The 13,552-nt window shown below is 38.1% G+C and overlaps 1 protein-coding gene across 1 annotated transcript in view; it reads left to right on the top strand.

Annotated features, from left to right (window-relative positions):
* The window catches only part of DCC (DCC netrin 1 receptor), a 1,173,736-nt gene that overhangs the window by 803,902 nt on the left and 356,282 nt on the right, over positions 1-13,552 (top strand). The window contains exon 13 of the mRNA XM_059893793.1: positions 1,234-1,388. Within this exon, the coding sequence (XP_059749776.1) occupies positions 1,234-1,388 (155 nt within the window). The remainder of the gene's footprint in view (positions 1-1,233; positions 1,389-13,552) is intronic.

Consider the following 13,552-nt stretch of genomic DNA (forward strand, 5'->3'; position numbering starts at 1 on the left):
AAGAAACAGTTAAGTGGCTTAGAAGGAACTCCTTCACATTCAATTGTACAAGACCAATGAGCATATAAATGTCTAGAATCATGTATGTCCTTAAAGCATACTTGAGGAGTTCCTGTTTCTTATATGTCAGCATCCATATCCATAGGATTTGTCTTCTCTTAATATGTACTATAAATCTCACCATGATCAGCAGATTAATTCATTTGTTTGGAGCCTCTGAGGAAGTTTTTAATTGGAAAATAAATTGGACACATGTAGATGTGGCTTGAAGAAAAGGCAAGTAGACACGTGTTGTACTTTCTCCTCACGAGGAAGGGCATCTACTTCCTTTCACTAAATTTCACTTAACATAACCACAGGACCTCAAGCTCTGTACACATCAACACTTGGCATCTGCCTTTTCCTTTCCTACAATGAAGGACAATGCATAAATGCATTTGTTGACAGTACTGACAAAGACTGACTTGTGGAATAATCAAAACCCTGATTTCTGTCATTAGCTGAATGTTTACGAAACGCATCTTCCTGCCTACATTCCAGACGCTTCTTCTTATTTTACTAGCTCTTTGTTATGAGTTTTGAGACTAAATTGTAAAGTGTCAAGGGAAAAGACTTTAGTATGCAAGGTTCATGGGAATGGCATAAACTTGAACTCCCCAGGAACCCTGCAACATTTATTTATAGGCTCTTCCAGTCAGTTTACATTCCATAGTAAGCCTTCGAGGTCTTGCCTTACATGCAGAGTCAACAGGAAATGCGTAAGCAACCTTCTGGTCTACCTTACTGCTCTTGCTCATTATTTTGTTTTAAAATTGATTAATTAATTAATTTTTGGCTGCGTTGGGTCTTTGTTGCTGCGCGCGGGCTTTCTCTAGTTGCGGAGAGTGGGAACTACTCTTCGTTGCGGTGCACGGGCTTCTAATTGCGGTGCGATGGCTTCTCATTGCGGTGGCTTCACTTGTTGTGGAGCACCAGCTTTAGACGCGTGGGCTTCAGTAGTTGTGGCTTGCGGGCTATAGAGCGCAGGCTCAGTAGTTGTGGTGCACGGACTTAGTTGCTCCGCAGCATGTGGCATCTTTCCGGACCAGGGATCGAAACCGTGTCCCCTGCCTTGGCAGGAGGATTCTTAACCACTGTACCACCAGGGAAGTCCCTCTCTTGCTCATTAAGTAAAGGCTGTGGCTAAAAGTATTCATGTGGGAATAATCTTTCCTTGCAACTTTTATTTCCTAGGGAACGAGCAGTGAATACATCCCAGCCTGGGTCCCTTCAGTTTACTGTGGGAAACCTGAAGCCAGAAGCCATGTACACCTTCCGAGTCGTGGCCTACAACGAGTGGGGACCAGGGGAGAGCTCTCAGCCCATCAAGGTGGCCACTCAGCCTGAGTGTGAGTATGAGACAGGAAGGGCAAATTTAGAACGTATTTGTTTTCATTGGCAATATCTTTGAATCCTTTCATAGTAATTTATTGAGGTGACGGAATGGAAGGAATATTTCTGAAGCAACATGTTTAACCTGAGGGTTTTTAAAGGTAAGATAACTTTAACAAAATGGCCTTCCCACTTTGGCCATATCTCCAGAATGACAAATTAACAACTATCAAGGCCTGGTCCATCCACACAGTCTACATATTCACTCCCGAGTAAGTGACTGACTCTACCCGCCAGTACTTCATCATCAACATTGGGTTTCAGCCTCCTGCATTGATTTTTTCAGATTTTTCTAAGTTTGTCTATAAAAAGTGTAACATCAAAGGAGAAGAAAAATGGCATAGGACTTCTCAATACAGGGATTATTCAAGAACTTACTCATGCATTGAATGCCCTTAAGAAGCTTACAAAAGTGAATCTAGAGTTAAGAAATGTAAAGAGATAATCTCTATTGGGCAATCTCATTGTCCTTTAAGATAAATCACTATATTAAGCTCCATGGTCACAAAGTAATGCAGCTGAATGAATGTTCTTTGACCAAGTTATAATTTAGTGATTTCTACTTTTTTAAAGGAACAGCCCCCAAACTGTACATTTGAAAAATATTTCTGTATCTTACAAAATTTTGATTTTTCTACTAAACTTCTAATTTATTTGGAAAGATTATTACTGATGAGTAGTCTGCCAGCTTTATTTTTTTTAGAGTTTTTAAAAAAATTGTAATCTAATAGCTAAATGACATGAAGGACTATTTGTAACAAACTACATTATTTAGAGATTTAGACACCTAGTTTCATCTACTTCTGTTTGTTTTTTTTTTTTTGAATGATGCTATTTTATCTGTATTCCCAATCATTTTATTTAAAACTATATTTAACTTCAAAATCACCTCACATGCTTTTGGAAGAAGGTGAAGTAGAAATCAGAAAGATTTTCATCTGTACATATGAGAAAATAATCTTTGGACTAGGTCACTTCTTAAGGATTTGAAATCAATATGTTGAAGAAGAGCAACTGAGACGTAGTCTGGTTGCTGGTATCATGGTCTGCACACTGGGCAGAATCTCCATTCCTTCTTCAACTCAGCCAAGGCTACAAAGACCAGATGAAGACAAATTGCAGTAAAGTATTTGTTGGGGGTGGGGATATGACTAAGCTGGACAAGTCTTGGAGATATTTGCCTCACAGAAATAAAACCTCACATAGCATCTTTAAGGGCATAGTAATGTACAGGTTTCAGGTCACATAAAAAGAAACGAAATTGAGTTATTTGTAGTGAGGTGGATGGACCTAGAGTCTGTCATACAGAGTGAAGTAAGTCAGAAAGAGAAAAACAAATACCGTATGCTAACACATATATATGGAATCTAAAAAACAAAACAAAAAAGTGGTTCTGAAGAACCTAGGGGCAAGACGGGAATAAAGATGCAGATGTACTAGAGAATGGACTTGAGGACACGGGGAAGGGTAAGCTGGGACAAAGGGAGAGAGTGGTAGTGTATATATGGACATATATACACTACCAAATGTAAAATAGATAGCTAGTGGGAAGCAGCCGCATAGCACAGGGAGATCAGCTCGGTGTTTTGTGACCACCTAGAGGGGTGGGATAGGGAGATGGGAGGGAGGGAGATGCAAGAGGGAAGACATATGGGGATATATGTATATGTATAACTGATTGACTTTGTAATAAAGCAGAAACTAACACACCATTGTAAAGCAATTATACTCCAATAAAGATGTTAAAAAAAAAAAAGAAAGAAAATGCAGCCTCCCAGGCAGGACCAGCTAAATAATTTGCAGGACCCAGAAGCTACAGTAGAGCATGAAGCCATGCTCAACACAGGACCCTCCTAAGTGTGGGATCTTGTGCAGCTTCGTTAGTTGTATGCCCACAAAGCTGGTCCGACTTCCAGGTTTCTCTTCTTAAGAATGTTTTGTTGCTGTTTGGATTGAAATCACGAGATAATGCTGATTTCTACTTTGCAGTGACTCTGTTCACATGTAATTTGAGTCATCAATTTCTTCATTGACTTTTTTGTTTTTTTTTAATTAATTAATTAATTTATTTATTTATTTATTTTTGGCTGTGTTGGGTCTTCGTTTCTGTGCGAGGGCTTTCTCTAGTTGCAGCGAGCGGGGGCCACTCTTCATCGCGGTGCGCGGGCCTCTCACTATCGCGGCCTCTCTTGTTGCGGAGCACAGGCTCCAGACGCGCAGGCTCAGTAGTTGTGGCTCACGGGCCTAGTTGCTCCGCGGCATGTGGGATCTTTCCAGACCAGGGTTCGAACCCGTGTCCCCTGCATTGGCAGGCAGATTCTCAACCACTGCGCCACCAGGGAAGCCCCTCTTCAATGACTTTTCACAGATCGTATATATATAGAATCAATAAACTTTATGAATATTTGGTATTTTAATCAATAAACTTGAATAAAAACAAATTAAGTCAAAATATATATTTTTGAAAATGGTATATGCCATGTTGTATACAGACTGATAGTTGAAAAAACCATAAAAAATTCTGTAAAAAAATCTTGTTCAGTTTTCTCATGGCAGAACTTAAACCTTAAAAGCAGAAGATCCAGTTTCTATGGATCGTCTGAATTCTTCACTTCCTAATCCAACTATTATCCCTGGAATTGTTTTAGTGTACTTTTCAAGGCTGACTGGCTATGATTACATTACATTTCTGGTGAAAATTCTACATAGTCAGTTTCACTTCTAGGACTGAGCAACATTATTTTTCTTCTGTTAATACCATTATTTTTAAGTATCCAGTTTGAAAATCCATATCCAGCATTTTTTTAATTCACATTTTTAAAAACCTTTCCAAGCCAAGGGACAAGAAAAAGTCTTTTGCATTTGGATACTGACTAATAATATCGCCTCATTTCATTAAAAACATTACTCATGATACAACATTTTTAGTATAATTAATCAAAAAAATAAGTCTGTGATTATTTGTATTACACATATGGCCTTAACCTTTATAAAGTAAAAACAATAACATAATTCAACTTACAAGTGTGTTTAATGAACACCCACTGTGTTCCTAATACTGTTCTACACTGTCTGAGACAGGTTAAGAAAGCATATCTGTGTAATGAAGTAAAAGAACTTAGGGCTCTCAGAAGCTTCCTGAGGAAGCAAATATTTTAAATATGTAACAGCAACGAAACAAGTAAGGAAACTTGTAAGAATTTGTTAAATGAAATATTAAAAATCTAAATCACAGATTTGTTTATGAGCCCATTACTTGTGATGGCCGAGGCATATGATGCCAAAAGCTCAGCCTCTGTGTACCGGTGCCAGATCGAATCTCGGAGACAGAGTTTTGGGCAAAGTAGAAAAGAATAGCTTTATTGCTTTGCCAGGCAAAGGGGAACACAGCAGGCTCCTGCCCTTGAAAACTATGTGTACCAACCAGGGAGGATTTGCTGAGGAGTTTTATGGCAATGGTTCAAGGGTGGGGTTGCTGATAAGATTAGGGTGTATGCAGGGTTTAGGCTCTTTAATCTTGTTTCAGGTAATCTTCTTGATGAACTTTCTGGTCCCTTTGGTCTGGCCTCAGATGGTCTCCTCTGGCCTAAAGAATGCTAACATCTTCATTTGCTGGGTTTTAATTCTATAAAAGGCTTAAAGACATTGTTATGTGTATCCCTTGAGGCAGAACCAGGACCCTACCCCAAGGCTGCACTATTGTTCCTTGGCTGTTCCTCCCTTGACTCTGCATCCCTTCCCTTCCCAGATTAGCAACTGTTCAAATCTGCCCTTTGGATCTCAGGGAAGGTCATGGAGGCTGGAGTCTCTTCCCTCCAAGAAACGGGGAACATGAAAATGCTTCCATGCCCAGGAGCCCCATAGGGTCCTGCTCGGTCTCACATATTGTCTAGGTAATTTTTTATGCCTGAATCATATTGTGCTTGCCTCCTCAAATAAGTGCTTTATTACAAAGACAGCTGCTTCGGTCCTTTGTATATATCTTCCATTCTTCCTCATTCAGAAAGCAGTCTGAGAATTTATGTAGATGAACTCACTGGGTGCTGGTTTCTGTAAGCATTTACTTTGCTTAAAAATTAGCATAAATGATGATAAGGCATAAAATAAAAACTAAACACCTAACTGAATAAAAGGTTACTTGTTGTTATTGTTGTCTCATATAAGTTATCTTTCTCCAGAAAATGAAAGTAGAAAATCATTCTGGTTTCGAAACATTGAAAGTATCTTGAATTTTTTTCATTAAGGGCAGTGATAGTGGTCTTAAAATGCTAACTATATTTTGGCCTTTAATAACACCTTTGTTTTATTAAATCACCTCTCTTCTTACCACTGTATGGAGTAAGGATTATTTCCTTTGCAGGCCATTGTTTACTTGCAGGGTGACCTGATTGTGTTTCATTAAGAATCGGATAATTGTCCTTGGATAATTAATATCTTACTGAGTAGATAGGTAGATAGGAACAGTTCAGCCTAGATAAACAGTACTTTAGAATATCTTTTACATGTGCAAAACAGCAAACTCCTTCAATTCATTTAGATTAAGAGTATTGTGTAGCTCACTCGCTGTCTTTATTACAGACATTAGGATAAATAAATTATGTTATCAGGACTAATAGGTACGGCATGTGTATTTTATCTTCTGTTGTTAACACAAAATGCCATTTTAGCAATTTCAAAATATTTCTAAGGTAAGAAACACTTCATCTTCTCCAAACCTGCTCAATAATACACCAATTCCTGAGTAAGATGGAACATCTTACAGATCCTGTGCTTCATTTCCTCCTCTCCCCACGCTCCTCCCACCTCCCATCCCCTCCCCTCCCCTCCCCTCCCCTCCCCTCCCTCCCTCCCCTTTTCCTTACTCTTTCTCTTCCTTCTCTCTTGACTTCTTATAAGCTCATCCTTCTGTGTTTTTAGAGGAAGTTCAGAGGCGGATTTTATTACTTGGTTAGAATTTCAGAATTTAGAGGCAAAGGTGGGGGGACGTTTTCATTGTTCTCTCACTGACAAAATGATCTTATTTTTTGAAAATGGGTCTCGTCTGGTTAGCATTTGCTTGCTCGTTTTATCACTGTTTTTCCAAATGTGATGTAGTAATTGTACACTAAAATGACGTAGCTTTTATACAAATTGAATTTCAAGTTTTCCATATTATTTGAAAATAGCAACTCTGTTATGAAAACCATATTCTCAAGGAATAAACACTGATGGAAATCATGTCTGAAATATAAATCAGCCAGCAACTGTTTCTAAAAAGTGCACGCGTACTGCAGTAATCATTTAAAGAGATCAGCAGCCCAAGATCCAGTTTATGAAATAATCACCCAGAATACAAAGGCTTGATTTATAGGAAGGCCTGTGTCTCCTGATTATATCTTCCTTTGGCTAAACCCTTGCTCTTCCCCCTGCCTTTATGGTGCATAATTTCTTTGCTGTATTATCAGCTGGATTTAAGTCCCCGTGTGCTTAAGACTTGTCTAATCTTTTCATACCACATGTGGAGAATTTTTGAATTATTATTTGGGGTCCTTTAAGATGCTGTTAAGGCAGTTTAATCGTGAAGGATGTTAAAATGGACCACATACTGGCTGGAGGCTTGAGTTAGAATGGGGAGCCTATTTGCTAGACCACAACCCAATTATCCACAAAACCCTTTTATAGTTAAGTGTTGTAAGTAATATTCTTAGTCCATTATATTCTTTACCCTGAAAAGATGAGTGAAAGCAACCCCCAAATCGACTTTAGAATATATTATACAGAGGAAATAGGACTTCCCTGGTGGTCCAGTGGTTAAGACTCTGCGCTTCCGCTGATGGGGGCATGGGTTCCATCCCTGGTCAGGGAAATAAGATCCCACATGCTGTGCGGTGCAGCCAAAAAATAAAAACAAAAACCAAAAATACTTTACGGGGCTTCCCTGGTGGCACAGTGGTTAAGAATCTGCTTGCCAATGCAGGGGACATAGGTTCAAGCCCTGGTCTGGGAAGATACCACATGCCGCATAGGAACTAAGCCCGTGCACCACAACTACTGAGCCTGTGCTCTAGAGCCCGTGAGCCACAACTACTGAGCCCCACGTGCCACAAGTACTGAAGCCTGCGTGCCTAGAGCCTGTGCTCCACAGCTAAGAGAAGCCACCACAATGAGAAGCCTGCACACCTCAACAAAGAGTAGCCCCTGCTCGCTGCAACTAGAGAAAGCCCGCACGCAGCAACGAAGACCCAACACAGCCAAAAATAAAATAAATAAATTTTTTAAAAAGATAATTAACTGTTTAAAAAAAGAATATATTATACAGAGGAAATAGACATATTTGCCTTTTTCATCTGTCCCTGGATTTTTTTTTTTTTTAATTCTAATAAAGCTCTACTTCTATGGTTGTTATGGGGGGTACTGGAAAGTCTCTGAACATTATGTCTCCAAACATTACTATCCATATCCTAGGACAAGTTCCTTAATCCTTGAAAGCTCATTGTCCTTGATTATAAATTGGAGATATGAATGATTTACTCCTCCTCCTCCTGATGCCAAAAGCTCAGCCTCTCTGTGCACCGGTGCTGAATCGAATCTCGGAGACAAGAGTTTTGGGTGAAGTAGAAAAGGATAGCTTTATCATTTTTCCAGGCAAAGGGGGACACAGCAGGCTCCTGCCTCAAAACACTAGGTATCCCAACCTAGGAGGATTTGATGAGGAGTTTTATAGCAATGGTTCAAGGGTAGGTTTGCTGACAGGATTAGGGTGTGTGCAGGGTCTCAGGTGGTCAGAATCCTAATCTTGATGAGGTTCTCTGGCCCCTTTAATTTTGCCTCAGGTGGTTTCTTGGCTGGGCCTCCCTTGATTACCAACTGTTTGCATCTGCCCTTTGGAACTCAGGGAAGGTCATCGAGGCAGGAGTCTTGCCTACAAGAAACGGGGGCCAAAAAGGCTTCCGTGCCCAGGAGCCCCACAGGGTCCTCCTCAGTTTCATTCCCAGGTTGTAAAGATGAAATGTGATAACATATGGGAAGCCCCTGAGTCTTACCTGGCATCTAGTAGGCACTCGATAGAGAGAAGTTCCCTGCCCCTAATGGGACCAAATGGAAACATAATTCCAACTGCCCTGCACTGACAACCAAAGTGGGACACTCAGTAGAGTAATCACTAAGGTAATAAGGCTTGATTACTATGCAATCAGCCATTTACGTATATTATTACTTTCCCCCTAATCATCCCCTCCCTATTACTTAGCACGCTATTGTAGACTGGTTTGTTGTCTAATTTGCCTCTTGTACATCTTTGCATCCCTAACTAAATTTTGAAGCTTTATGAGCAGAAAACACTCTATTATCCCATAAAATGTGTCACAGCATTGCCATTTTGTGAATAGCTAGCTGGTTAACATTTGCTGGTAGAATCTGATTTGTACTTAATTTGTGGCAGAGATGATACATATCAGCAGTATTTATTCATCATGATTCTATAAATTAAGCAAACCAAGTAAATCACAGTTCTGTCTAGCTAATTTCTTTTATCACTTAAACTGGTTTCCAATTATTGACTGCACTGCATGGTAATTTGAGTGCATATTTGGGATGACTGTGGAGGAGAAGTTTACTGTGAGCCAATCAGCTGGTCCAGTTTTGTGGTCGTGTACGTGGCTATAGACTAATAGTAGAAAGAAAGAAATATAAGCACTGATGTTTCATCTTTTTAGGTAACACACAAATGCTGTTATAATTTAAAAATTCTCTCATTGCAAAACATGTTTTCAGGTATTACAAGTATAAGATGAGAGACATTAAAGGCTTATGGTATGGCATCCCCGGCAACAGAAGGCTTAAGGAATCCATTTGGATTTAATGGTCAATTAGCGAGGTATTATATCTTCTACAATGATGTATATTAGTGGAAGAATTAGAGGTAGGCTTGTGAGGGTGAGTTGTTTAATCACGTTAGAAAAATTGAAAGCAAAAGGTGAGTCATTCTGTACTTATTCATTCATTCAGTCAGTCATTCAAAATGATTCTTTTGTGTTATGTCCTAGACTTCATGGTCCAGTACAATCACCATTAGCTACATGTGCCTATTTACATTTCAATGTATTGATGTAAAATAAAATCTAAAATGCAGGCACACTAACCACATCTGTCAAGGTAGCACTTAAAATTTAAATAAAATTGAAAACTAAAAATTCAGCGCCTCATTAGCCACATTTCAAGAGTTCATATATGACTACTGGCTACTGTATAGGACAGCACAGAGAACATTACCATTATTGCAGAAAGTTCTATTGGGCACCCCTGATCTAGGTGCTCTGCTAGTACATGAGGATACAAAAGCAAGTCAGACAATCTCCTGACTCCCAAGGAACTATTAGTCTAGTGTAAACTATTTTAAGCAGAACAGATTAAAAACGTATTTAATAGATTAGTCCCCTTTGAAAGTTGAAAAAGTTCTTTATGTGTTGAATTAATATAAAAGATTAATTTTTAAAAGACCAGAGAATCTAGATCTGAACATATTTTCTGATTAGTTTCTCAAAGCTCCCTAAATATTTTCTCAGATAAAAAAATATATATACATATTATATATTATATATATATATATTATATATATATAATATATATATATCTTTCAGTGCACAATTAAGGATGAAGGACAAAGATGACTTGTTGTTTGGGTTAATCAGTGGTACAGCATAATTCAATTCCCCTAAAAAGCCTCTACTGGCTCCTTGTTACTCCCTCTGAGCACCAAGCATAATTCAAGTTTCTTCCACTGGTATAACCAAACTTCTAGAGAAGCTATCTGCTTGGTGACAAAGTATAGAGAAAAAAGCTACAGATTTCTCACTGCTATTAGGGAGTGTGAAGAAAGATGACATGAGAGTGTCATAATAATGAGAAATTCCTGGAAAGTATGGGTATCTAGCCTGGGATAATGAGGTTCCAAAAAGGTAGATTTGTTTTGGGTTTAATTGCCTTGTTTGGTTATGTAGCCTACTGAAAATGAAAGTAGGTTGCTTGATAAACTGAATTAGAGCAAAATAGAGCTTGAGCATCATCAGGGATATTGTCATAATGCTGCAGCAGCCAAATAAAACTCTACTTCAAAGATAAAACAGCTGAGCTGAGCTCTTTTATGGGACTCCTTCAGTTATATTGGATTCTATGGAAAGCTGGTGTTCATGAAGTGAAGAAGAGTAAAGACACACAGAGAATATAGCATTTTTACTCATATGTATTTATATATTCTCTCATCTTGACAGCCCTTTTATCTGTATGGTCCATAAGCAATTATTGAGCACCTACTATGTGTCAAGCCTTTTATAAGGTGCTGGAGAGATAGAAGGTAAAATAAGATGGGCAGAATAGTATCCAAAAATTTAGGGATGAAATTTTTGAAGAAAATATAGTAAGATAAATTGTTCTAAATCATACTGTGGGATCAAATTTATTTCCTCTTTTTTTTTAACCTAAAGTTAGGATTATAAGGTATTAGCGTATAAATACTATATAATTTAATACATATATACATACATCTATGTACACACATATACATTTTGTGTTTTAGTATGAAACATGATAGTACTTTTTAGAAAGTAGCACATGAAGAAATTTATAGTTGACTATCCTCATGTGATACCCAACCCAAAAAGAGTGAAACTCATTTTTTTTTTTTAAACATCTTTATTGGAGTATAATTGCTTTACAATGGTGTGTTAGTTTTGCTTTATAACAAAGTGAATCAGCTGTACATATACATATATCCCCATATCTCCTCCCTCTTGCATCTCCCTCCCACCCTCCGTATCCCACCCCTCTATGTGGTCACAAAGCACTGAGCTGATCTCCCTGTGCTATGTCACTGCTTCCCACCAGCTATCTATTTTACATTTGGTAGTGTATATATGTCCATGTCACTCTTTCACTTTGTCCCAGCTTACCCTTCCCCCTCCTCATGTCCTCAAGTCCATTCTCTATGTCTGCATCTTTATTCCTGTCCTGCCCCTAGGTTTTTCAGAACCTTGTTTTTTCTTTTTTAGATTCCATATACATGTGTTAGCATATGGTATTTGTTTTTCTCTTTGTGACTTACTTCACTCTGTATGACAGACTCTAGGTCCATCCACCTCACTACAAATAACTCAATTTCGTTTCTTTTTATGGCTGAGTAATATTCCATTGTATATATGTGCCACATCTTCTTTATCCATTCATCTGTTGATGGACACTTAGGTTGCTTCCATGTCCTGGCTATTGTAAATAGAGCTGCAATGAACATTGTGGTACATGACTCTTTTTGAATTATGGTTTTCTCAGGGTATATGCCCAGTAGTGGGATTGCTGGGTCGCTTGGTAGTTCTACTTTTAGTGAAACTCATTTTTAAATCACTATTTTATGGATTCTTTTAACTGCAGGTTATATTCTGCCTACTCTGATGTATCTTATGTGCTACACAAAAGGATAATAATTTGACTTTAACTCTTATTCTCTGATTCCAGTGTTCCTGCATTGTTATATTGTTTTTTTTTTTTTTAGAAATTTCATGTAATGTCTGAAACATTTATATTAACATATTTCCATACATATTTCCATACAAATACAAATATAAGATTTTTAGAAATTTCATGTAATATCTGAAACATTTATGTTAACATATTTCCATACAAATAACCCAATGAAAGTTTAGTATTAGTTGTTTTGTTTGTTTTTTTATACTGCAGGTTCTTATTAGGCATCAATTTTATACACATCAGTGTATACATGTCAATCCCAATCGCCCAATTCAGCACACCACCATCCCCACCCCACCACAGTTTTCCCCCTTGGTGTCCATATGTCCATTCTCTACATCTGTGTCTCAACTTCTGCCCTGCAAACTGGCTCATCTGTACCATTTTTCTAGGTTCCACATACATGCATTAATATACGATATTTGTTTTTCTCTTTCTGACTTACTTCACTCTGTATGACAGTCTCTAGATCCATCCACGTCTCAACAAATGACTCAATTTCGTTCCTTTTTATGGCTGAGTAATATTCCACTGTATATATGTACCACATCTTCTTTATCCATTCGTCTGTTGATGGGCATTTAGGTTGCTTCCATGACCTGGCTATTGTAAATAGTGCTGCAATGAACATTCGGGTGCATGTGTCTTTTTGAATTATGGTTTTCTCTGGGTATATGCCCAGTAGTGGGATTGCTGGGTCATATGGTAATTCTATTTTTAGTTTTTTAAGGAACCTCCATATTGTTCTCCATAGTGGCTGTATCAATTTACATTCCCACCAACAGTGCAAGAGGTTTCCCTTTTCTCCACACCCTCTCCAGCATTTGTTGTTTGTAGATTTTCTGATGATGCCCATTCTAACTGGTGTCAGGTGATACCTCATTGTAGTTTTGATTTGCATTTCTCTAATAATTAGTGATGTTGAGCATCTTTTCATGTGCTTCGTGGCCGTCTGTATGTCTTCTTTGGAGAAATGTCTATTTAGGTCTTCTGCCCATTTTTGGATTGGGGTGTTTGTTTCTTTAACATTGAGCTGCATGAGCTGTTTATATATTTTGGAGATTAATCCTTTGTCCGTTGATTCATTTGCAAATATTTTCTCCCATTCTGAGGGTTGTCTTTTCGTCTTGTTTATGGTTTCCTTTGCTGTGCAAAAGCTTTGAAGTTTCATTAGGTCCCACTTGTTTATTTTTGTTTTTATTTCCATTACTCTAGGAGGTAGATCAAAAAAGATCTTGCTGTGATTTATGTCAAAGAGTGTTCTTCCTATGTTTTCCTCTAAGAGTTTTATAGTGTCCAGTCTTATATTTAGGTCTCTAATCCATTTTGAGTTTATTTTTGTGTATGGTGTTAGGGAGTATTCTAATTTCATTCTTTTACATGTAGCTGTCCAGTTTTCCCAGCACCACTTATTGAAGAGACTGTCTTTTCTCCATTGTATATCTTTGCCTCCTTTGTCATAGATTAGTTGACCATAGGTGCGTGGGTTAATCTCTGGGCTTTCTATCTTGTTCCATTGATCTATGCTTCTATTTTTGTGCCATTACCATATTGTCTTGATTACTGTAGCTTTGTAGTATAATCTGAAGTCAGGGAGTCTGATTCCTCCAGCTCCATTTTTTTC

This window comes from Balaenoptera ricei, chromosome 14, assembly GCF_028023285.1.
Source record: "Balaenoptera ricei isolate mBalRic1 chromosome 14, mBalRic1.hap2, whole genome shotgun sequence".
Lineage (NCBI taxonomy): Eukaryota > Metazoa > Chordata > Mammalia > Artiodactyla > Balaenopteridae > Balaenoptera > Balaenoptera ricei.